Source organism: Xenopus laevis, chromosome 8S (assembly GCF_017654675.1).
Source record: "Xenopus laevis strain J_2021 chromosome 8S, Xenopus_laevis_v10.1, whole genome shotgun sequence".
Taxonomy (NCBI): domain Eukaryota; kingdom Metazoa; phylum Chordata; class Amphibia; order Anura; family Pipidae; genus Xenopus; species Xenopus laevis.
In genome coordinates this window covers 101362751-101389467 of record NC_054386.1, presented here as the reverse complement: position 1 = coordinate 101389467, position 26717 = coordinate 101362751, and the positions used below count along the sequence as shown (strand labels likewise).

At 42.6% G+C, this 26717-nt stretch overlaps 1 protein-coding gene across 6 annotated transcripts in view; it reads left to right on the top strand.

Annotated features, from left to right (window-relative positions):
• arhgef2.S (Rho/Rac guanine nucleotide exchange factor 2 S homeolog) overlaps nucleotides 1-26717 on the top strand; it is a 91358-nt gene that overhangs the window by 20837 nt on the left and 43804 nt on the right. For 3 of the 6 annotated variants that reach the window (XM_041574543.1, XM_041574542.1, XM_041574546.1), the window contains 5 exons: nucleotides 137-430; nucleotides 5092-5239; nucleotides 7086-7197; nucleotides 9274-9313; nucleotides 12323-12446. In XM_041574543.1, the coding sequence (XP_041430477.1) occupies nucleotides 137-430; nucleotides 5092-5239; nucleotides 7086-7197; nucleotides 9274-9313; nucleotides 12323-12446 (718 nt within the window). Of the gene's footprint in view, nucleotides 1-136; nucleotides 431-5091; nucleotides 5240-7085; nucleotides 7198-9085; nucleotides 9193-9273; nucleotides 9314-12322; nucleotides 12447-26717 lie in introns of those variants that run through there. The other 3 variants (XM_041574544.1, XM_041574545.1, XM_041574549.1) reach the window with 2 other exon arrangements.

The window sequence follows — 26717 nt, the reverse complement described above, 5'->3', positions numbered from 1 at the left end:
CTCTCCTTCATGGGCACAGATCTCCCCAACCCTCAAATTCCTCCAAAGCTCCTCAAGCCTCATATGTCTTCCCTTAATGGAAACAGAACAACCCAAGTATTACTGGTTACCTATGGTTATTGTTTTCAAAACACAGCTTGGATGTTTTTAAGGACTCCAGAATGAATAATGCAGACGTGTTTGTGACTGGCGGGGAAGCAGGGGTCTTCATGGCGAGGGTTCCCAAACAACGCTGCCTTTCTGCCTTGGACCCGCGGATACCCAGTGAGGAGGATTTACACAGTGAGGAGCTGGATGGATTCATTGCAGTCCCATTGCGGAGGTCCTGCCGCCTTCGATCATCCCTGCACTCGATGGACGCATTCCGCAGACACAGCTGGGAGCCAGGGAAGAGACTGCAAGAAATGGAGGCAGACTATGAGGAACTCAGGTACTATGAAAATCCCCAATAAAAAGGGAATGATAACCAGTCAGTCGAGAGTTATTGTGACTTCCATATAAGTGTTCACTAATGCTTTAATCAAGTGTATGAAAGAGCATTAAATAAAAAGGAAAGGGTTAATTGCTGGGGGGGGGAGGGTGCCAGTTTGTTAGACAGCCCCCCCCCCCTCTGTGATTTTAACTGTATGATTACTGCAGATCCCAAACCGGCCCTCCACTTGATGGAAAATGCATTAATTTTGGGAAAGGCCACCATCAGGGGGGCACTGGGGGGACTATTGTTCCAGGCCCGATGGCTTCTATATGTAAAGTGGGGCTTCATTTCCTGGATCAGCCGGGCCCCCATTGAACTGCTGAAGTAGGAGCCGAGTTGCACTGAAGTAGGAAGGGAAAAAAAACTGTTTTTGAGAACATCAGGGCAAAATTTTCATGTAAAATCCGGGAAAACATTGCCTAAATGCACCCATTGAAATGCATTATAAATTGGTGGGACCACAAATAAAAAATGTAAAACGCGTGGAGACTTAAAACCAGGGGACTTAAAATCGAGGTTTCACTGTATATTCTATTGGCTGTTTATAGAAATATAAAGTCAGTATGATCCCTGCTTATAAAGTGATGGTGGGACGTGTTGGCAGACATAGTATGTAGGAAGTATCACACACATGTACTATACACATATAACACACAAAAGCCATGAATATCATGTAAATGATGTAACATACATAGTAACATAGTAACATAGTAAGTAAGGTTGAAAAAAGACACGTGTCCATCGAGTTCAACCTTTTTTTTTTTTTTTGTTTATTAACTACCTATCTGCCAGTTGATCCAGAGGAAGGCAAAAAACCCATCTGAAGCCTCTCCAATTTGCCTTAGAGGGGGAAAAATTCCTTCCTGACTCCAAAATGGCAATCGGATTAATCCCTGGATCAACTTGGACTATGAGCTATTTCCCATAACCCTGTATTCCCTTACTTGCTAAAAAGCCATCCAACCCCTTCTTAAAGCTATCTAATGTATCAGCCTGTACCACTGATTCACTTCCCAGCTCTCCCTGTAACACCCCTTTCCCTCCTCTAATCTCATTGGCTCCCTCCTGTCTGCTGGGAGGAGCTACTGGTGAATAAAGCATCCGACCCTTCCTTGTACCTATCTAATGTATCAGCCTGTACCACTGATTCAGGGAGAGAATTCCACATCTTTACAGCTCTCACTGTAAAAAACCCCTTCCCAATATTTAGCTGGAACCTCTTTTCTTCTAATCGGAATGGGTGACCTCGTGTCAGCTGGAAAGACCTACTGGTAAATAAATCATTAGAGAGATTGTTATATGATCCCCTTATATATTTATACATAGTCATCATATCACCCCTTAAGCGCCTCTTCTCCAGCGTGAACATCCCCAATTTTGCCAGTCTTTCCTCATAGCTAAGATTTTCAATACCTTTTACCAGCTTAGTTGCCCTTCTCTGTCCCCTCTCTAATACAATAATGTCCTGTTTGAGTGATGGAGACCAAAACTGTACGGCATATTCTAGATGGGGCCTTACAAGTGCTCTATACAGTGGAAGAATGACCCCCTCCTCCCGTGACTCTATGCCCCTTTTAATACAAGTCAAGACCTTATTTGCCCTTGATGCTGCTGACTGGCATTGCTTGCTACAGCCAAGTTTATCATCTACAAGGACTCCAAGGTCCTTTTCCATAATGGATTTGCCTAGTGCAGTCCCATTAAGGGTATAAGTGGCTTGGATATTTTTACATCCCAGGTGCATGACTTTACATTTATCAACATTGAATCTCATTTGCCACTTAGCTGCCCAGATTGCCAGTTAGTCAAGATCCTGTTGCAAGTGCCACATCCTGGATGGAATTAATTGGGCTGATAATTTTGTGTCATCTGCAAACACTGATACATTACTTACAACACCCTCCCCTAAGTCATTAATGAACAAGTTAAATAAAAGTGGACCCAATACTGAGCCCTGGGGGACCCCACTAAGAACCTTACTCCAAGTAGAGAATGTCCCATTAACAACCCCCCTCTGTACCCGATCCTGTAGCCAGTTTCCTATCCATGTGCAAACGACTTTATTAAGCCCAACAGACCTTAGTTTAGAAATCAGTCGTTTGTGGGGCACAGTATCAAACGCTTTGGCAAAATCCAAATAGATCACATCTACTGCCCCCCCACTATCCAGAATCTTACTTACCACATCATAAAATGCAATCAAATTCGTCTGACATGACCTATCCTTCATAAAGCCATGCTGATTGCTGCTCATAATGCCATTCATTAGGACAAAATTTTGTATGTGATCCCTTAACAAGCCTTCAAATAATTTGCCCACCACAGATGTCAGACTTACTGGCCTATAATTGCCAGGCTGAGATCGTAATCCCTTTTTAAATATTGGAATAACATCAGCTTTTCTCCAATCCATAGGCACCATACCAGATGACAGTGTATCTGAGAAAATCAGAAATAAGGGCTGGTCTAAAACTGAACTAAGCTCTCTTAGAACCCGGGGGTGTATGCCATCAGGCCCTGGAGCCTTGTTTACATTAATTTGTATTAAAGCTTTTTGAATCATATCCTGAGTCAGCCACTGACTAGATTGAGCTGAACCATTCGTGCAGTTATAAAGTGAGCCTGTGAACTCACACTCCTCTATTGTATACACTGAAGAAAAGAACTGATTTAACACATTTGCCTTATCTGTATCTGTTACAACCATACTGGTACCATTATTTAATGGAGCAACACTCTCAACCTGCATCTTTTTACTATTAATATATTTAAAAAACTTTTTAGGGTTAGTTTTCACCTCCACCGCAATTAACTCTTCATTTCTTTTCTTAGCCTTCCGGATTGCTGATTTACAACATTTATTACAGTGTTTATATTCATTAAATGCAGCTTCTGTCCCTACAGATTTGTAGTTATTAAATGCCTTTCTCTTCTTTCCCATTAACATCTTTACCTCTGTATTAAGCCACACAGGATGATTCTTAGAGCTTCTACGTTTACTCCTTAAGGGAATAAATTGAGAACAGTAATGATTTAATATCATTTTAAAAGACAACCATTTCTGTTCTGTGTTTTTAGCTGAAAACCTAATGCCCCAATCAATGCTCTGTAGGGCAGCCCTCAAGGCACTAAAATTAGCTTTTGCAAAATTCCTGGTTTTTGTTGCCCCAGTATATATTTGTGTTTTGCACCAGACATTAAATAATATAACATTATGGTCACTATTACCCAGGGGTTCAATGACTTGCACATTTGCTATAAGTTCTGGGTCATTAGAGATCACTAGATCCAGAATAGCATTTTTTCTGGTAGGCTCCTCAACAACCTGTGCTAAAAAATTGTCGTGCAATAAGTTTATAAACTTGCTCCCATTAACTGATCTAGCAGTACCGTTGCTCCAGTCAATATCTGGGTAATTAAAATCCCCCATTATCATTACTTTACCTAAACTAGCAGCCTTTTCTATTTGCATCAGGAGCTTTGTCTCTTCCTCCTCACTTACATTAGGGGGTCTATAGTGACTCCTACAATTAATTTGCTGGATTCTTTACAATTGGTGAAGAACTCCACCCATACGACTTCTGGCCCCTCATTTTCTAACATAACCTCCTCCTTTATATGAGCTTTTAAATCCTGCCTAACATACAGACATACCCCTCCTCCTTTTCTATTGCCTCTGTCCCTCCGAAACAAAGTATAGCCACTGATATTTACTGCCCAGTCATGTGACTCATTCAGCCATGTTTCGGCCACACCAATCACATCATATTTTCCTTCCATCACCAGCAGCTCCAGCTCACCCATTTTTGTCCTTATAAACGGTGAGTTCTGATGTCATCAGTTATAAACAGTGAGTTCTGATGTCATTTCTGTCACATGACTCACTGAAATTTGTGTATTATAATAAATAAAGTACCCCCAGTTGTAAAATATGAGGATATTAGAAGTTACCTCGGAGTTCCATGACCTGTATAAAAACACTCAGCCTTCAGCCTCGTACTTTTATGAAACTCCTCGATAACTTATAATATCCTTATATTTTACAAGAGGGGGCACTTTATTCACTATATAACACACGGTGATGACGTAACACAGACAGTAGTTTCTTCCGTGTGCTTCTCGCATCGTTTAGTTGCAGGAAACAGCAATGGAGGGCGGCCGTTGTCTCCAGCGCTGGGGTTTGTCTGCGTCGGCCACGGATCTGAACACCCGATACCACGGCCGGTATGTCACCTCGGGGTGCAGGATATTAGCAACAGGGGTGCAGGCTCTTTACAGGCTCATAATACTCATTCTGAGGAATCTGGGGGTCTGTAAACCACTGACTGACGCTGAAAGAAAATGACAAATATGTCTGGGAGCTTTTTGTCTCATTGTTGGAAATAACCAGTGTGTCTGTGACATTTCACAGCTAGAGAAACTATCTGATTCTCGGCATCTACAACCACCATTTTTCCCAGTAAAGCCGGAGATTCAGCCAACGGTCAGACTCACTGGTTCTTGTCAGTGCCAGAGGCATCGTCCAGTTTCACTCAGTTCAATATCCATGGCCGGTACCTGCACCCCAATCCCATTATTAAACTCTATGCTCATCTGCTCTTGTTTCTCTTTTGCAGCCAGAGTTTAAAGGGTCTGGACGCAGAGGAGATAGAGGGGAATATGGGCAACAGGAGAGACCCCCGTCGTACTCCAATTATCAGCAGTACGGACGAGCTGGAGTCTTGGCTTTCTACACGAGGGGAAGATCTGGAAGTGACACAGGAGGTGAGAAATCAGAATATTTGCCTTTCGACTTATTAGGTCTCCTACATAGCATCAAAGTTTCTGAAAACATTAGGGGTCATTTATAATATCCACACTGTGCAAAGTGCAAGAGACGGGCTCCAGTTGTCCATTATATTGTATTTTACACACTGTGTGGTGCATTGAGTTACTAGCCGAAGGCCTCTGTGATCCTTTTTAATCTGCTGCCTGTGTTAGGCAGGGGTATCCAAGTTCACCCCAAATCTCCCCCTAACTGACCTTCAGACTGGGCCCCCTTAGCTCATAACAAGGTTACAGATATATAGAAACATTGGGGTGTCACCCTGCTATAGTTCCAGGGGTACTCAGGGTACAAATAAGCACTCACCCCAAATCTCCCCCTAACTGACCTTCAGACTGGGCCCCCTTAGCTCATAACAAGGTTACAGATATATAGAAACATTGGGGTGTCACCCTGCTATAGTTACAGGGGTACCCAGGGTACAAATAATCACTCACCCCAAATCTCCCCCTAACTGACCTTCAGACTGGGCCCCCTTAGCTCATAACAAGGTTACAGATATATAGAAACATTGGGGTGTCACCCTGCTATAGTTCCAGGGGTACCCAGGGTACAAATAAGCACTCACCCCAAATCTCCCCCTAACTGACCTTCAGACTGGGCCCCCTTGCTTCATAATAAGGTTACAGATATATAGAAACATTGGGGTGTCACCCTGCTATAGTTCCAGGGGTACCCAGGGTACAAATAAGCACTCACCCCAAATCTCTCCCTAACTGACCTTCAGACTGGGCCCCCTTAGCTCATAACAAGGTTACAGATATATAGAAACATTGGGGTGTCACCCTGCTATAGTTCCAGGGGTACCCAGGGTACAAATAAGCACTCACCCCAAATCTCCCCCTAACTGACCTTCAGACTGGGCCCCCTTAGCTCATAACAAGGTTACAGATATATAGAAACATTGGGGTGTCACCCTGCTATAGTTACAGGGGTACCCAGGGTACAAATAATCACTCACCCCAAATCTCCCCCTAACTGACCTTCAGACTGGGCCCCCTTAGCTCATAACAAGGTTACAGATATATAGAAACATTGGGGTGTCACCCTGCTATAGTTCCAGGGGTACCCAGGGTACAAATAAGCACTCACCCCAACTCTCCCCCTTATAACGTGACAGAATTAGTAGCATTTTCTGTTGTAACTATTCGCTGATGACATTGGGGTGTTGGAGGAGGTGATTAGAGACAAGATCATGTGTTGGTGACACTACAAATTGCTGGAGTCGCATTATATTGAATGTTTCACTTTCATTCCTACTTTTAGTACACGGGAATCTCCCAACTATAACGAGGGTTATGCGACCGAAAAATGTACAAATAAATATTTCATATCTAAACACTAGGGATTTATTGAACTACTCGGAAACACCCCTTAAAGGTAAAGCCCTTCCCTAAGGAGCTTACACTCTAATTGTATAATTGGCGATCCTGTCCCAAGGAGCTTACACTCTATTTGTATAATTGGTGATCCTGTCCCAAGGAGCTTACACTCTAATTGTATAATTGGTGATCCTGTCCCAAGTATATTCCTGATTTGTAATTAAAACAGGAGTCCCTGTTACAGTCTAGTGGTATAATATAAATTCCTGTCCCAGGGATCTTCTGTTGGTATATGTGGAGATCCTGTCCCAAGGAGCTTACACTCTAGTTGTATAATGAATAGAGTGTTCTGTGTATCATAGAGTCTATATAACTTTTGTTTACTCGTGACTTGCACACGTTATGGAAACTCCCTGTTTCACTTGTGTTACTCTTTTTTTATTGTCTTCCCCTTCGATTTTAGGAACACGCAAAGAGGCTCCAGGCGTATCTCTCCTCCCAGCACTATCTGTACAACCCTCTGTCCAAATCCGTCTCAATGTCCGGCATTGACCGCACCTTCTGCTACCCCGATGGTGAGTAAATATATACGTAGGGGCATTGCTCTTGCTTAGGGGTGCCATATAGGAAAAACCGTACAAATGTAGGGGTGCCGCATAGAGAAGGTGCTGATGCTGTTTTCTGATAAACAAGTGTCCCCACTAGGGGGAGTGCTAAGCTCAGAGTGTGAGTATAGTGTGAGTATAGTGTGAGTATAGTGTGAGTATAGTGTGAGTATAGTGTGAGTATAGTGTGAGTATAGTGTGAGTATAGTGTGAGTATAGTGTGAGTATAGTGTGAGTATAGTGAGAGTATAGTGAGAGTATAGTGTGAGTATAGTGTGAGTATAGTGTGAGTATAGTGAGAGTATAGTGAGAGTATAGTGAGAGTATAGTGAGAGTATAGTGAGAGTATAGTGTGAGTATAGTGTGAGTATAGTGTGAGTATAGTGTGAGTATAGTGAGAGTATAGTGAGAGTATAGTGAGAGTATAGTGAGAGTATAGTGAGAGTATAGTGTGAGTTGTACACTTGGCTACAGACACACAACAGGCTTTTATCCCAGGTTGATCCATAACAAAGGAAAGGAATGTGTTTGTTGTGAGAGCAAGAGCCGCCCTTTCCCATCAGTATCAGTATCAGTAGTAGGTAACTCCTCTCCCAGCTGTGTGTACTTATCAACTAAACAGTCACTTGTATGGCGTCACTTTTTATTCCTTCTTTCCTCACTGGTTTACCCACCGGCCCACCTACTCCAGCTGCTTTTCACTGGCACACACTGCTCTCAGCCTGTTTAAGTGCCCAATACAATGGCCTTGCTAATCAGATAAGGACTTGAACAGATATGAGTTGGGCCGGGTGTAAACCAAGGACTTGAGTCTGTGAAAGGTCTTTCAGTCCCTCCCCCATGTGACCGGATTGTTAGCCTCAGTGGCAAGTGGTGGGATCATCCTGGTTTAGCGCACCACTTGGGTGAAATAGGTGAGTTTCACTAGCCGACCAAGTCACCTGCAATAACATACCCAAAAAATATACTCACTTAATCACTCACTCACCCTCCAACTCATTGACCTGCTAACTCACCCAAAATATACCTATTCACTCACCCACCTCTCAATTCATTTTTCTGCAAACTCACCCAAAACATACCAACTCGGTCACCCACCCTCCAACTCATTCACCTGATCACTTACCCAACAATATACCTTCTCACTCACTCACCCTCCAACTCAATTACCTGCTCACTCACACAACAATAAACCCACTCACTCACCCACCCTCCAACTACAATTACCTGCTCACTCACCCAACAATAAGTCTACTCACTCACCCACCCTCCAACTACAATTACCTGCTCACTCACCCAACAATAAGTCTACTCACTCACCCACCCTACAGCTCATTCACCTGATCACTCACCCAACAATATACCTTCTCACTCACTCACTCACCCTCCAACTCAATTACTTGCTCACTCACCCAACAATAAGCCTACTCACTCACCCACCCTCCAACTCATTTACCTGATCACTCACCCAACAATAAATCCACTCACTCTCCCAACAATACACCTGCTCACTCACCCACCACCCAGCTCATTCACATGATCACTCACCCAACAATATACCAGCCCAACATGAACTTGCTAAACCACCACCCCAATCAAAATATACTGTTTCAGTTCATTAGCTTAAATACTTACCTCCCACCCATTCCAATTCTTTGCTCCCTCCCTCACTCACCAGCTCTCTCATGAGTCCTAGTAACTCTATTTCCATTGCTCACACTCACCATCTCAATGAGTCTCTTCAATTACCTATTTGGCATCAGAGTTTCATGTGATTGTTGGTTGGGCGTTTGCTCTGAATAATTATATCCAGTTGGCCACGGAATAGTTTGGACCTGCCCAGGAATCTGTGTGGCCTTAATCTGCTCTAGTGTTTCTCAGAGATTTCATCTGTCCTATTTGTAAGATAATTGTATATACACTGAGTGCTGTACTAGAGCTGTGTAGACAAGAAGGAATTAAGAGGTAAAACAGAGGCAGATTTGACCTTTATAATGTTTGGCCTCAGATGCCACTAAAGTCTTTAACATTCTTGTTTATTTGCAGATGTGACTTTCTATTCCCAAGGGAGAAACCTGTCCAACGGGTAAGTGGAAATTCCCTTTAAGCACCTGAGAAATCTCATGGGGATGTTCCAGACAAGGTGAGCTAGTAATGCAACAGTCTGCAGCCATGGAGGGCTAGTAATGCAACAGTCTGCAGCCATGGAGGGCTAGTAATGCAACAGGCTGTAGCCATGGAGGGCTAGTAATGCAACAGGCTGTAACCATGGAGGGCTAGTAATGCAACAGTCTGTAACCATGGAGGGCTAGTAATGCAACAGTCTGTAACCATGGAGGGCTAGTAATGCAACAGTCTGTAACCATGGAGGGCTAGTAATGCAACAGTCTGTAACCATGGAGGGCTAGTAATGCAACAGTCTGTAACCATGGAGGGCTAGTAATGCAACAGTCTGTAACCATGGAGGGCTAGTAATGCAACAGTCTGTAACCATGGAGGGCTAGTAATGCAACAGTCTGTAACCATGGAGGGCTAGTAATGCAACAGTCTGTAACCATGGAGGGCTAGTAATGCAACAGTCTATAGCCATGGAGGGCTAGTAATGTAACAGTCTGTAGCCATGGAGGGCTAGTAATGCAACAGTCTGTAACCATGGAGGGCTAGTAATGCAACAGTCTGTAGCCATCGAGGGCTAGTAATGCAACAGTCTGTAGCCATGGAGGGCTAGTAATGCAACAGTCTGTAACCATGGAGGGCTAGTAATGCAACAGGCTGTCGCCATGGGTTGCTAGTAATGCAACAGGCTGTAGCCATGGAGGGCTAGTAATGCAACAGGCTGTAACCAAGGAGGGCTAGTAATGCAACAGGCTGTAACCATGGAGGGCTAGTAATGCAACAGTCTGTAACCATGGAGGGCTAGTAATGCAACAGTCTGTAACCATGGAGGGCTAGTAATGCAACAGTCTGTAGCCATCGAGGGCTAGTAATGCAACAGTCTGTAGCTATGGAGGGCTAGTAATGTAACAGTCTGTAGCCATGGAGGGCTAGTAATGCAACAGTCTGTAACCATGGAGGGCTAGTAATGCAACAGGCTGTCGCCATGGGTTGCTAGTAATGCAACAGGCTGTAGCCATGGAGGGCTAGTAATGCAACAGGCTGTAACCAAGGAGGGCTAGTAATGCAACAGGCTGTAACCATGGAGGGCTAGTAATGCAACAGTCTGTAACCATGGATGGCTAGTAATGCAACAGTCTGTAACCATGGAGGGCTAGTAATGCAACAATCTGTAACCATGGAGGGCAAGTAATGCAACAGGCTGTAACCAAGGAGGGCTAGTAATGCAACCGTCTGTAACCATGGAGGGCTAGTAATGCAACAGTCTGTAACCATGGAGGGCTAGTAATGCAACAGTCTGTAACCATGGAGGGCTAGTAATGCAACAGTCTATAGCCATGGAGGGCTAGTAATGTAACAGTCTGTAGCCATGGAGGGCTAGTAATGCAACAGTCTGTAACCATGGAGGGCTAGTAATGCAACAGTCTGTAGCCATCGAGGGCTAGTAATGCAACAGTCTGTAGCCATGGAGGGCTAGTAATGTAACAGTCTGTAGCCATGGAGGGCTAGTAATGCAACAGTCTGTAACCATGGAGGGCTAGTAATGCAACAGTCTGTAACCATGGAGGGCTAGTAATGCAACAGTCTGTAACCATGGAGGGCTAGTAATGCAACAGTCTGTAACCATGGAGGGCTAGTAATGCAACAGGCTGTAGCCATGGAGGGCTAGTAATGCAACAGTCTGTAGCCATGGAGGGCTAGTAATGCAACAGTCTGTAACCATGGAGGGCTAGTAATGCAACAGGCTGTAGCCATGGAGGGCTAGTAATGCAACAGTCTGTAGCCATGGAGGGCTAGTAATGCAACAGTCTGTAACCATGGAGGGCTAGTAATGCAACAGTCTGTAACCATGGAGGGCTAGTAATGCAACAGTCTGTAACCATGGAGGGCTAGTAATGCAACAGTCTGTAACCATGGAGGGCTAGTAATGCAACAGTCTGTAACCATGGAGGGCTAGTAATGCAACAGGCTGTAACCATGGAGGGCTAGTAATGCAACAGTCTGTAACCATGGAGCGGCTAAGTCTTCACCCCTGGGGGATCTGCTGGAGCGTTGCCTAATCCTGTGCGACCCAGCAGGGCACCCACTTTACTCTATAGAAAACATCAGCTCCTGTCCCCCTTTTACATTAAATAAAATATCCATTATCCCTTAGTAGAATTAGTTCTTAAAGGGAAACACAAGCCGTTTGTTTGAGACATTGGTGAGATTTGCTAATGACAGTGATAATGAGAGATCTATAGTCCTTATCCAGAGTTACAAAAAAATATATTTTGTGAGCCAAATATAGTATTTTTTTATATTTTTTTATATTTTGTTTTGTATATTTTTTTCTATGTTTTAAGTTTTTTAATATTTTTTTATTATTTTTTTCCTTTTTTGTAATTAATAATTTTTTTTCAACTGGTTGTGCTGTCCGTTACTTACAATATTTAGCAGTTTGGCTTGGAGACCCTGATGGGGAGCCTCCTATGGATTAGCCCCCCGCTTTTTCATTCTGAGGGTGTGCGCCTTCCCCCCTAATTGTGCTTATCCGGAGTTAGACTGACCCAGGACCCACCCGAGTGGGCGACACACAGATTTGATTCCCAAGCACATTAAGGCTAAGGCCACACTAGGCGATAGCGCAGCGATTTGACTCGCGGCGACTTTTCGCCGCGACTTTTAAGCCGCAATCGCTGTGGAAACTTTTGCGCTGGCGTCTATGGGGAATCGCGAAAAATCGCCAGCGTAAAAACATACGCGCCGATCTTTTCTCTACTGTCGCTCGAAATTGCCTCGCTAGGCGATTTCGAGAGTCAAATCGCCGCGCTATCGCCTAGTGTGGCCTTAGCCTAGTAGTTCACATCCTAAACTGTCAGTCCTAATTACCATCTCAATTAACAGGCCAGACCCGTTATTGTCTGTTTCCCTATCACTAAACTGTCCCCACGCTGAGGCCAGGGTTTAACCCTTTCTCTTGTGCCTTCTCTCTATTCAGTGCCTTGAGCTGCGGAGATTTTGATGGTTTGGAGACGGATGAGAAGGAGAACAGAGAAAAGGAAGATTCTCCTCTAGGGAGGACTCTGAGCTTCATCCGAAAAATGGCTGGTGGGAAATCCAAGGTAGGACTGATTATTTTATTTCAGGCAATGAGGCCTCTCTCTTCTCAAAACCCCTCACTTCATTGTGGAAGTGTAACTATGTGTGTGTATATATATATATACTGTATACGTGGAGCCAGAAGCCCTACACACTGGAAGTAAAGGGAAAATAAATATAAATATTGTGCTTCCTGGAAACTGTGCAGAATTATTTGTGAGTCCATATAAAGCATTTTGTTTTTCCCCGGAGCTACTGGGAACTGAAACCAGTCAAGGTTTGTCGTCTTGTTCTGTCACCGATCACTTGTGTTTCACCAACTCTTCACTATTCACAAGTGCACCAGCCGAGCTCACCACAAGGGGGCAGCAGAGTCAGAGCAGAGTCACTGCCGGACACAGACAGATGCACAATTTCTACTGTATAAATAGGCGACTGTAGGAAATTTGTATGAGACAAGTGTTGGTTTGGACTGGTTTCATTGGTTACAACTATTCATGTGCTGCGTATATAGAGAGGGGCGTCATTGGTTGACTGTAATGCTGATTTAACTCATTTGTGCCCAGTGAGGTTGGGTTAAAGGGATACTGTTATGAGAAAAAAGGTTTTTTTGAATTACATCAGTTAATAGTGCTGCTCCAGCAGAATTCTGCACTGAAATCCATTTCTCAAAAGAGCAAACAGATTTTTTTTATATTTAATTTTGAAATCTGACATGGGGACATATTGTCAGTTTCCCAGCTGCCCCTGGTCATGTGACTTGTGCTCTGATAAACTTCAGTCACTCTTTACTGCTGTATCACTTGGACTGATATCACCCCGCAGCAGCCTAACATAAAATCATGACAGAATCCCTTTAAAGAATAATTTCAAGGGCTCTAGAAAAGGTGCTCGATGGGAAAAAAGTAAATTCCAGAGGCGTGAGGCGAGGCTCTTGTTAGAGGAGAGATCTGAAACCTCAGCGGGGAGAGGGAATGTCAAGAATCACGGGTGCAGGAAAGCGAGAGGACAGTAGTCATTGTGGGTGCTGAGACCAGGTCCAGCATTTTGCAAATAGAGAGAAGGACAAAAAGATTTGGCGTGCAGAGATTTTTGACCACACCCATTTTTGACCACACCCCCCCAATTACCATGTTCATTTTACAAAATTTGGCAGGTAATGAAAGTTTGAACACATTTCTGTGGTTTTTATGTGTTATTGCAGTTTTGTTAATGAAGGTGAATTGCACTTTAAGCTGCAAGTCACAGTTTCCCCAAGAGACCTGCTTATCTACAATTGTTTGCTTATCTTAAATTGTTACAGTTGCTTCTTTGCTTATCTTAAATTGTTACAATTGTTTCTTTGCGTATGTTGAATTATTACAATTGTTTCTTTGCGTATCTTAAATTGTTGCAATTGTTTCTTTGCTTGTCTGAAATTGTTACAAATGTATCGAAGTGCACCTGCCATGTGTTCTGGGCTCTGCCAAAAAGCCAATTAAGTTTTAGAAACTTTGTATCTATTTCTGGCTGTTCAGTGCAGGAGATCAAAGGGAAACTTGGGACATTTCAGTAACAATCCTGGACTGTGGGCTGAGCTGGTTCAGTGGTAACGCTTGCCACGCGCGAGGTCGGGGTTCAATTCCGGCCCAATACAATCCGTTATTGTAATATCTGAATTGTACCCTAACCTTTCATTTGTAAACTGTCACTCGTAGGACCCTCTAATCCCATTGTACTCTGTAACCCTTGTTTGTTATTAACCATTTATTCCCCGTTTGTTATAAATAGAGATAAAGCACTGTGTAACTTGTCGGCGCTATATAAATAAATGATGATGATGAGCTGTCAAAATTGGGACTGTCCCGCAAAAACCAGGACAATTGGGAGGTATGGTTACAGTAGCTGAGTCAGGAAAGGATGAGGGCCTATCCTGTAACCTATAGCAACCAGTAAACAGTTTGCTCTACCCAGTCCTTGGCAGAATATGCAAAGTATTAGGGTAAATATTACTTGGGGTGGGTGCAGTAAGGAAGGTGCTCGTGTAGCCACAGAGTCTGCCTCCCTTGTATTTAAACCTTTGGCCTCGTCTTTTTCCAACTGTCCTCCTGTCTTTCTGTCCTTCCCATTCCGTCACATCTGCCGCCGGGCTCATGTACTGAACGTAAGAAGCTCCTGCATTTCTAAGAAAATGACTGTAAAGTGCCGGCACTTACAGCAATAGAACTAGGGCAAACCTAACTGTCATTTTCTGGTCTTCAGTCATGACTAAATGTAGCAGAAGTCGGTTCTCCTCCGCGTCTCTTAATCAGCTGGATGCTGCTACATTGTTTCAGGAACCAGAACCGGCGGTGCAGACAGATAATGGCGTTCAGGAGGAGGTTTTGATGCACTTGAAAGAGTTATGGGTCAGTAATAGGGGAGCCAATTGCAGGAGGAACATTCCCAGACTGCTGACAGTTGGAGCTGGTGATCTGGAGGGTCCGGCGTCCCCCCTTATGTCTGTTCATTGAACGGAGCAATTGCCGACTTCTTGCATCAGCCTCTGTTCTCAGCCTTATGGCATTTCCTTCCTCCCTCCCTGACCATGTGTTGTGCCCCCAGAAACACAGCAGCAGCAGCAGCAATGGGAGATCCAATGGGATTCCATGAAGTCGTAGGTTCAATTCCAGCAAGGGCAATATCTGCAGAGTCTGTTTATTCTCCCCGTGTCTGCGTGGGTTTCCTTTGGGTTCTCTCCAAAAACATATTCATTAGTTAATGGTAAAACTGACCTTAGTGCTTTTATAAAGGGCCCCTACCATGAATTTAGTAACCACCCTCTAATGCCGTAGCAACAGGTTGAGCTTCATTAGGGACAGTTAACCCACCAGTAGGGTTTTAGATTGTAAGCTGTAAGGAGCAGGCCCCTCTCTGTTGGTCGGTATTTGTTTGTGATTTTTACACCCTGATATTGTACAGCGCTGTGGGATATGTTGGGACCTGCTATCGAGAATGCTCGGGACCTGGGGATATTTCTGTAATTTGGATTATTTGGATAAAATGGAGTCTATGGGAGAGTCCTGCGTGGAACCAACTTCTAAAACCCGGACCCGACCCGAACCCGCGACCCAAACCACGACCCACACATTTACCAGCTTTTATCCGCTACCCGACCCAGACCCACAACTGCTTTATCCGCAACCTGCCGACCCCCATTAAACAGGAAGTGATGTTGCTGCAAACTGGAAGTGACATCATCAAAAGTGGACGGAAACAAGTTTTGTAAAATTTTAAAAAGCGTAAAATATAAACAATCGGCACCTGAAAATCTTCCCCTCATTCCTCAAGGTGCCCGTTTTTTTTTTTTGAAGGTAACTCGAGGTTACACGACCCGCTGCAGGACCCTATAGTCTATGGAAGATTTCTGTAAATCTGACATTTCTGGATAACGGGTTTCCGGATAAAGGATCCCATACCTGTACTGTTTTATTATTACAAAGAAAAAGGAAATCATTTTTTAAAAATTTGGATAAAATGGAGTCTATGGGAGACGGCTTTTCTGTAATTCTGAGCTTTCTGGATAATGGGTTTCCTGATAACAGATCCCATACCTGTACTTTATAAATACTATACAGTAATAATCAGCTGCTTCAGGTGCAGGCCGCCATGTTTTTTTCCTTTGCTCCCTGCTCTCCATCTGCCCCATAGATACAGCTCTTTACTTCCAGGATGGATTTCATGGGCCACACGGGCCGAGTTACATTTGCATCTCCTGTTTCTTCCACTCCTGATGTCTCTCTATCCGACCCTCTGTATGTCTCTTGTCCCACAACTCTGTCTCTTCCCCTCTCTCTACCTGTTCCCACATAGTTCAGTTGCTATGACAGTGACGGCATTTGTCTGCCAGAAGATTGGGGGGTTTGTGAGTGGGAGGAAAGGAGAGACTGGGGACACAGTGAGTGTGGGAATTGCACAGACTGTCTCCAACCGAGAGGCTCTCTATTGATAGGCCTCACTCAGTACACCCAAATATCTGTCCAGCAGTGAGAGAGAAGCCGTTATATGGACTTGTGAAAGTCTTACCACCTCTGCTGGGATACAGTTCCATGTCTCCACCCTGCCTTATCATTAGAGTTGCCACCTGGCTGGTAAAAATGATGGTTGATCCCAATGTTATTAATAGGGAATAAAGATAAATATATAGGAAGGTCAGTGATCTCAATGTTATTAATAGGGAATAAAGATAAATATATAGGAAGGTCAGTGATCCCAATGTTATTAATAGGGAATAAAGATAAATATATAGGAAGGTCAGTGATCCCAATGTTATTAATAGGGAATAAAGATAAATATATAGGAAGGTCAGTGATCCCAATGTTATTAATAGGGAATAAAGATAAATATATAGGAAGGTCAGTGATCCCAATGTTATTAATAGGGAATAAAGATAAATATATAGGAAGGTCAGTGATCCCAATGTTATTAATAGGAATAAAGATAAATATATAGGAAGGTCAGTGATCCCAATGTTATTAATAGGGAATAAAGATAAATATATAGGAAGGTCAGTGATCCCAATGTTATTAATAGGGAATAAAGATAAATCTATAGGAAGGCCAGTGATCCCAATGTTATTAATAGGGAATAAAGATAAATATATAGGAAGGTCAGTGATCCCAATGTTATTAATAGGGAATAAAGATAAATCTATAGGAAGGTCAGTGATCCCAATGTTATTAATAGGGAATAAAGATAAATATATAGGAAGGTCAGTGATCCCAATGTTATTAATAGGGAATAAAGATAAATATATAGGAAGGTCAGTGATCTCAATGTTATTAATAGGGAATAAAGATAAATATATAGGAAGGTCAGTGATCCCAATGTTATTAATAGGGAATAAAGATAAATATATAGGAAGGTCAGTGATCCCAATGTTATTAATAGGGAATAAAGATAAATATATAGGAAGGTCAGTGATCCCAATGTTATTAATAGGGAATAAAGATAAATATATAGGAAGGTCAGTGATCCCAATGTTATTAATAGGGAATAAAGATAAATCTATAGGAAGGTCGGTGATCCCAATGTTATTAATAGGGAATAAAGATTAATATATAGGAAGGCCAGTATTTTTTTTTCCAGAAAAGGTGGCAACCCTACTTATTAAATCACCCAATCTCAAGATTTCTAAACGTAACAAAATTTCCCTCATCTGTATTTGAATTGCGATCTACACATGGAACCACGGACCGGTAGGTCTCATTGACTGGCAGCTGCTCAGCCTTAAAAACAATCTCTGTTTGAGACACTCAGGATGGAAAGATGCTGTTCATGGTTGTGAGCCACAGAAATAGGTTTTCCTATCATAAGAGAAAACAAAGCCCCCCTGGATGTTCCCTTTTCACTTATTCCTCAGATAAGGATGGATTATAAATTGGTGCAAGGCTTACACTGCCCAGGGCAGTTATTTGGGGCTATTGAAAGTGTCTGGGATTTCTGCCCCAGGCCAGGTTTGTAACAATAAAGGAGTAAGTGTTGCAGTACCAGCCTCAGCCAGTAGATGTCAGTGTGTAGCTATTCACCTTCCCTTACTCATTACACCAGTTCATTCCAGGCAGCCGTTATTTGTTTGTAAATAGGCAACATGGGCAGTGGTGTAACTAGATGATACTGGGCCCCACAGCAAATCCATTTTAGGGCCCCCATCATATCCAGAGCTTGTTCTGTTTTACCAATATATTGCTCATTATTTAGATAATCCCTCCTGGGCCCCCCTGCTGCCACAGGGTCTGCTTCCTCTGTTGTTACACCCCTGAACATGGGGCTTATTTACTATATTATTTTCTAAAACTGGGAGCACCCCTACATTCCCCCCTCCCCCCCCCTAAACAATTCAGCCCAGGCTTTCCATTAACGTGCTGTACGTTAGAATTCCGTTAGATTGCAAGCTGTGCAGGTCAGAAAGGAGCCGCTCCTGATTTATGTTCTGCTTAGCTGCTTGGATGGAGGGTCCCTTCGTTAATGTTCACTAATTAGCAGAATAATGATGCAATCGTCTGTAACGTGAGCAGCCAGAGATAGCAACTAATTGATGGGCGTAGGCCTCTGTATTTGTATAAATATAAATATAGTTGTGGTTTGTGTACAACACACATTTCTCTGATTTGCCAAAGTGTCTGTGTGTGTTTGTTTAACACAATGTGCTCATTTAGTTTCCATTATGCTGAGTCAGTGTTTTCCACCCTCGCCGGTCACACTGGCCGTGCAAACACTACTCCAGGCAAGACAATGTCAGGGATCAAGGGAGATTTCTATTGGCAGGGGTTGGATTAAATACAAATTGTGTGACCCATCAAGAGTAACCCCTAACTACTTGTATTAACATCAGTCGCACAAACACGGGGCCCTTGTGTCTCTAAGTGTGAGGAAAGTTACTGTCTGGATGGCACAGACCCAGCGACCAAATGTGGCCCAATTAGAGCTTCTTAAGTGTCCTGGAATAAAACAATAATTGTATTATAATACACAAGAGACACGAATATCCTGTAATTTATATCCTTGTATTCTGTACTTAGTGATATCATTGGTTTTACATGCGCTTGTGTTACATGACTCATAACTGGCCTGCAGCCTTGCGCCTTTATATAGAACCCTCTCGGCAACTTCTAATATCCTTATCATTTACAGTAGGGGGTACATTATCCCTTATAATACATGAGTGATACTCAGAGTTCCCTGTATAACTCAGCCTGCAGCCTTGTGCCTTTATATGGTCACAGAACAACCCCTCAGTGACTTCTAATATCCTTATGATTTACAGTAGGGGGTACATTATCCCTTATAATACATGAGTGATACTCAGAGTTCCCTGTATAACTCAGCCTTGTGTCTTTATATGGTCACAGAACAACCCCTCAGTGACTTCTAATATCCTTATCATTTACAGTAGGGGGTACATTATCCCTTATAATACATGAGTGATACTCAGAGTTCCCTGTATAACTCAGCCTGCAGCCTTGTGCCTTTATATGGTCACAGAACAACCCCTCAGTGACTTCTAATATCCTTATCATTTACAGTAGGGGGTACATTATCCTTATAATACATGAGTGATACTCAGAGTTCCCTGTATAACTCAGCCTGCAGCCTTGTGCCTTTATATGGTCACAGAACAACCCCTCAGTGACTTCTAATATCCTTATCATTTACAGTAGGGGGTACATTATCCCTTATAATACATGAGTGATACTCAGAGTTCCCTGTATAACTCAGCCTGCAGCCTTGTGTCTTTATATGGTCACAGAACAACCCCTCAGTGACTTCTAATATCCTTATCATTTACAGTAGGGGGTACATTATCCCTTATAATACATGAGTGATACTCAGAGTTCCCTGTATAACTCAGCCTGTAGCCTTGTGCCTTTATATGGTCACAGAACAACCCCTCAGTGGCTTCTAATATCCTTATCATTTACAGTAGGGGGTACATTATCCCTTATAATACATGAGTGATACTCAGAGTTCCCTGTATAACTCAGCCTGCAGCCTTGTGTCTTTATATGGTCACAGAACAACCCCTCAGTGACTTCTAATATCCTTATCATTTACAGTAGGGGGTACATTATCCCTTATAATACATGAGTGATACTCAGAGTTCCCTGTATAACTCAGCCTGCAGCCTTGTGCCTTTATATGGTCACAGAACAACCCCTCAGTGACTTCTAATATCCTTATTATTTACAGTAGGGGGTACATTATCCCTTATAATACATGAGTGATACTCAGAGTTCCCTGTATAACTCAGCCTGCAGCCTTGTGTCTTTATATGGTCACAGAACCCCTCAGTGACTTCTAATATCCTTATCATTTACAGTAGGGGGTACATTATCCCTTATAATACATGAGTGATACTCAGAGTTCCCTGTATAACTCAGCCTGCAGCCTTGTGCCTTTATATGGTCACAGAACAACCCCTCAGTGACTTCTAATATCCTTATGATTTACAGTAGGGGGTACATTATCCCTTATAATACATGAGTGATACTCAGAGTTCCCTGTATAACTCAGCCTTGTGTCTTTATATGGTCACAGAACAACCCCTCAGTGACTTCTAATATCCTTATCATTTACAGTAGGGGGTACATTATCCCTTATAATACATGAGTGATACTCAGAGTTCCCTGTATAACTCAGCCTGCAGCCTTGTGCCTTTATATGGTCACAGAACAACCCCTCAGTGACTTCTAATATCCTTATCATTTACAGTAGGGGGTACATTATCCCTTATAATACATGAGTGATACTCAGAGTTCCCTGTATAACTCAGCCTGCAGCCTTGTGCCTTTATATGGTCACAGAACAACCCCTCAGTGACTTCTAATATCCTTATGATTTACAGTAGGGGGTACATTATCCCTTATAATACATGAGTGATACTCAGAGTTCCCTGTATAACTCAGCCTTGTGTCTTTATATGGTCACAGAACAACCCCTCAGTGACTTCTAATATCCTTATCATTTACAGTAGGGGGTACATTATCCCTTATAATACATGAGTGATACTCAGAGTTCCCTGTATAACTCAGCCTGCAGCCTTGTGCCTTTATATGGTCACAGAACATCCCCTCAGTGACTTCTAATATCCTTATCATTTACAGTAGGGGGTACATTATCCCTTATAATACATGAGTGATACTCAGAGTTCCCTGTATAACTCAGCCTGTAGCCTTGTGCCTTTATATGGTCACAGAACAACCCCTCAGTGGCTTCTAATATCCTTATCATTTACAGTAGGGGGTACATTATCCCTTATAATACATGAGTGATACTCAGAGTTCCCTGTATAACTCAGCCTGCAGCCTTGTGTCTTTATATGGTCACAGAACAACCCCTCAGTGACTTCTAATATCCTTATCATTTACAGTAGGGGGTACATTATCCCTTATAATACATGAGTGATACTCAGAGTTCCCTGTATAACTCAGCCTGCAGCCTTGTGCCTTTATATGGTCACAGAACAACCCCTCAGTGACTTCTAATATCCTTATTATTTACAGTAGGGGGTACATTATCCCTTATAATACATGAGTGATACTCAGAGTTCCCTGTATAACTCAGCCTGCAGCCTTGTGTCTTTATATGGTCACAGAACCCCTCAGTGACTTCTAATATCCTTATCATTTACAGTAGGGGGTACATTATCCCTTATAATACATGAGTGATACTCAGAGTTCCTTGTATAACTCAGCCTGCAGCCTTGTGCCTTTATATGGTCACAGAACAACCCCTCAGTGACTTCTAATATCCTTATGATTTACAGTAGGGGGTACATTATCCCTTATAATACATGAGTGATACTCAGAGTTCCCTGTATAACTCAGCCTTGTGTCTTTATATGGTCACAGAACAACCCCTCAGTGACTTCTAATATCCTTATCATTTACAGTAGGGGGTACATTATCCCTTATAATACATGAGTGATACTCAGAGTTCCCTGTATAACTCAGCCTGCAGCCTTGTGCCTTTATATGGTCACAGAACAACCCCTCAGTGACTTCTAATATCCTTATCATTTACAGTAGGGGGTACATTATCCCTTATAATACATGAGTGATACTCAGAGTTCCCTGTATAACTCAGCCTGCAGCCTTGTGCCTTTATATGGTCACAGAACAACCCCTCAGTGACTTCTAATATCCTTATGATTTACAGTAGGGGGTACATTATCCCTTATAATACATGAGTGATACTCAGAGTTCCCTGTATAACTCAGCCTTGTGTCTTTATATGGTCACAGAACAACCCCTCAGTGACTTCTAATATCCTTATCATTTACAGTAGGGGGTACATTATCCCTTATAATACATGAGTGATACTCAGAGTTCCCTGTATAACTCAGCCTGCAGCCTTGTGCCTTTATATGGTCACAGAACATCCCCTCAGTGACTTCTAATATCCTTATCATTTACAGTAGGGGGTACATTATCCCTTATAATACATGAGTGATACTCAGAGTTCCCTGTATAACTCAGCCTGTAGCCTTGTGCCTTTATATGGTCACAGAACAACCCCTCAGTGGCTTCTAATATCCTTATCATTTACAGTAGGGGGTACATTATCCCTTATAATACATGAGTGATACTCAGAGTTCCCTGTATAACTCAGCCTGCAGCCTTGTGTCTTTATATGGTCACAGAACAACCCCTCAGTGACTTCTAATATCCTTATCATTTACAGTAGGGGGTACATTATCCCTTATAATACATGAGTGATACTCAGAGTTCCCTGTATAACTCAGCCTGCAGCCTTGTGCCTTTATATGGTCACAGAACAACCCCTCAGTGACTTCTAATATCCTTATTATTTACAGTAGGGGGTACATTATCCCTTATAATACATGAGTGATACTCAGAGTTCCCTGTATAACTCAGCCTGCAGCCTTGTGTCTTTATATGGTCACAGAACCCCTCAGTGACTTCTAATATCCTTATCATTTACAGTAGGGGGTACATTATCCCTTATAATACATGAGTGATACTCAGAGTTCCCTGTATAACTCAGCCTGCAGCCTTGTGCCTTTATATGGTCACAGAACAACCCCTCAGTGACTTCTAATATCCTTATGATTTACAGTAGGGGGTACATTATCCCTTATAATACATGAGTGATACTCAGAGTTCCCTGTATAACTCAGCCTTGTGTCTTTATATGGTCACAGAACAACCCCTCAGTGACTTCTAATATCCTTATCATTTACAGTAGGGGGTACATTATCCCTTATAATACATGAGTGATACTCAGAGTTCCCTGTATAACTCAGCCTGCAGCCTTGTGCCTTTATATGGTCACAGAACAACCCCTCAGTGACTTCTAATATCCTTATCATTTACAGTAGGGGGTACATTATCCCTTATAATACATGAGTGATACTCAGAGTTCCCTGTATAACTCAGCCTGCAGCCTTGTGTCTTTATATGGTCACAGAACAACCCCTCAGTGACTTCTAATATCCTTATCATTTACAGTAGGGGGTACATTATCCCTTATAATACATGAGTGATACTCAGAGTTCCCTGTATAACTCAGCCTGCAGCCTTGTGTCTTTATATGGTCACAGAACCCCTCAGTGACTTCTAATATCCTTATCATTTACAGTAGGGGGTACATTATCCCTTATAATACATGAGTGATACTCAGAGTTCCCTGTATAACTCAGCCTGCAGCCTTGTGCCTTTATATGGTCACAGAACAACCCCTCAGTGACTTCTAATATCCTTATCATTTACAGTAGGGGGTACATTATCCCTTATAATACATGAGTGATACTCAGAGTTCCCTGTATAACTCAGCCTGCAGCCTTGTGTCTTTATATGGTCACAGAACAACCCCTCAGTGACTTCTAATATCCTTATCATTTACAGTAGGGGGTACATTATCCCTTATAATACATGAGTGATACTCAGAGTTCCCTGTATAACTCAGCCTGCAGCCTTGTGCCTTTATATGGTCACAGAACAACCCCTCAGTGACTTCTAATATCCTTATCATTTACAGTAGGGGGTACATTATCCCTTATAATACATGAGTGATACTCAGAGTTCCCTGTATAACTCAGCCTGCAGCCTTGTGTCTTTATATGGTCACAGAACAACCCCTCAGTGACTTCTAATATCCTTATCATTTACAGTAGGGGGTACATTATCCCTTATAATACATGAGTGATACTCAGAGTTCCCTGTATAACTCAGCCTGCAGCCTTGTGTCTTTATATGGTCACAGAACCCCTCAGTGACTTCTAATATCCTTATCATTTACAGTAGGGGGTACATTATCCCTTATAATACATGAGTGATACTCAGAGTTCCCTGTATAACTCAGCCTGCAGCCTTGTGCCTTTATATGGTCACAGAACAACCCCTCAGTGACTTCTAATATCCTTATCATTTACAGTAGGGGTACATTATCCCTTATAATACATGAGTGATACTCAGAGTTCCCTGTATAACTCAGCCTGCAGCCTTGTGTCTTTATATGGTCACAGAACAACCCCTCAGTGACTTCTAATATCCTTATCATTTACAGTAGGGGGTACATTATCCCTTATAATACATGAGTGATACTCAGAGTTCCCTGTATAACTCAGCCTGCAGCCTTGTGCCTTTATATGGTCACAGAACAACCCCTCAGTGACTTCTAATATCCTTATCATTTACAGTAGGGGGTACATTATCCCTTATAATACATGAGTGATACTCAGAGTTCCCTGTATAACTCAGCCTGCAGCCTTGTGTCTTTATATGGTCACAGAACCCCTCAGTGACTTCTAATATCCTTATCATTTACAGTAGGGGGTACATTATCCCTTATAATACATGAGTGATACTCAGAGTTCCCTGTATAACTCAGCCTGCAGCCTTGTGTCTTTATATGGTCACAGAACCCCTCAGTGACTTCTAATATCCTTATCATTTACAGTAGGGGGTACATTATCCCTTATAATACACGAGTGATACTCAGAGTTCCCTGTATAACTCAGCCTGCAGCCTTGTGCCTTTATATGGTCACAGAACAACCCCTCAGTGACTTCTAATATCCTTATCATTTACAGTAGGGGGTACATTATCCCTTATAATACATGAGTGATACTCAGAGTTCCCTGTATAACTCAGCCTGCAGCCTTGTGCCTTTATATGGTCACAGAACCCCTCAGTGACTTCTAATATCCTTATCATTTACAGTAGGGGGTACATTATCCCTTATAATACATGAGTGATACTCAGAATTCCCTGTATAACTCAGCCTGCAGCCTTGTGCCTTTATATGGTCACAGAACAACCCCTCAGTGACTTCTAATATCCTTATCATTTACAGTAGGGGGTACATTATCCCTTATAATACATGAGTGATACTCAGAGTTCCCTGTATAACTCAGCCTGCAGCCTTGTGCCTTTATATGGTCACAGAACAACCCCTCAGTGACTTCTAATATCCTTATCATTTACAGTAGGGGGTACATTATCCCTTATAATACATGAGTGATACTCAGAGTTCCCTGTATAACTCAGCCTGCAGCCTTGTGTCTTTATATGGTCACAGAACAACCCCTCAGTGACTTCTAATATCCTTATCATTTACAGTAGGGGGTACATTATCCCTTATAATACATGAGTGATACTCAGAGTTCCCTGTATAACTCAGCCTGCAGCCTTGTGCCTTTATATGGTCACAGAACAACCCCTCAGTGACTTCTAATATCCTTATCATTTACAGTAGGGGGTACATTATCCCTTATAATACATGAGTGATACTCAGAGTTCCCTGTATAACTCAGCCTGCAGCCTTGTGTCTTTATATGGTCACAGAACCCCTCAGTGACTTCTAATATCCTTATCATTTACAGTAGGGGGTACATTATCCCTTATAATACATGAGTGATACTCAGAGTTCCCTGTATAACTCAGCCTGCAGCCTTGTGTCTTTATATGGTCACAGAACCCCTCAGTGACTTCTAATATCCTTATCATTTACAGTAGGGGGTACATTATCCCTTATAATACACGAGTGATACTCAGAGTTCCCTGTATAACTCAGCCTGCAGCCTTGTGCCTTTATATGGTCACAGAACAACCCCTCAGTGACTTCTAATATCCTTATCATTTACAGTAGGGGGTACATTATCCCTTATAATACATGAGTGATACTCAGAGTTCCCTGTATAACTCAGCCTGCAGCCTTGTGCCTTTATATGGTCACAGAACCCCTCAGTGACTTCTAATATCCTTATCATTTACAGTAGGGGGTACATTATCCCTTATAATACATGAGTGATACTCAGAATTCCCTGTATAACTCAGCCTGCAGCCTTGTGCCTTTATATGGTCACAGAACAACCCCTCAGTGACTTCTAATATCCTTATCATTTACAGTAGGGGGTACATTATCCCTTATAATACATGAGTGATACTCAGAGTTCCCTGTATAACTCAGCCTGCAGCCTTGTGCCTTTATATGGTCACAGAACAACCCCTCAGTGACTTCTATACAAGTAGATGTTTTGCCTGAAGAGCTGGCAATCTTATGGTGGCACACTGGCACCTGAGACATATAAGTGGCATTTCTCAGGTGAGGAGGAGCAGATTTATTTAAACTTTAGGCTTATGTTTGCTGAACTCTGGCCCCTCTGTGTGTATGCGGCGGACCCCTGGTATAAGAGTTTATACATGAAATTCGGGGAGAGACTCCCTGTCGCAGTTATAAAGAGACCAGTGTTTGCTGAGAGGCGCCAGTTTCTCATGTTGGGATTGTGACAGTTTGTTGAAGACGCCGCCGCC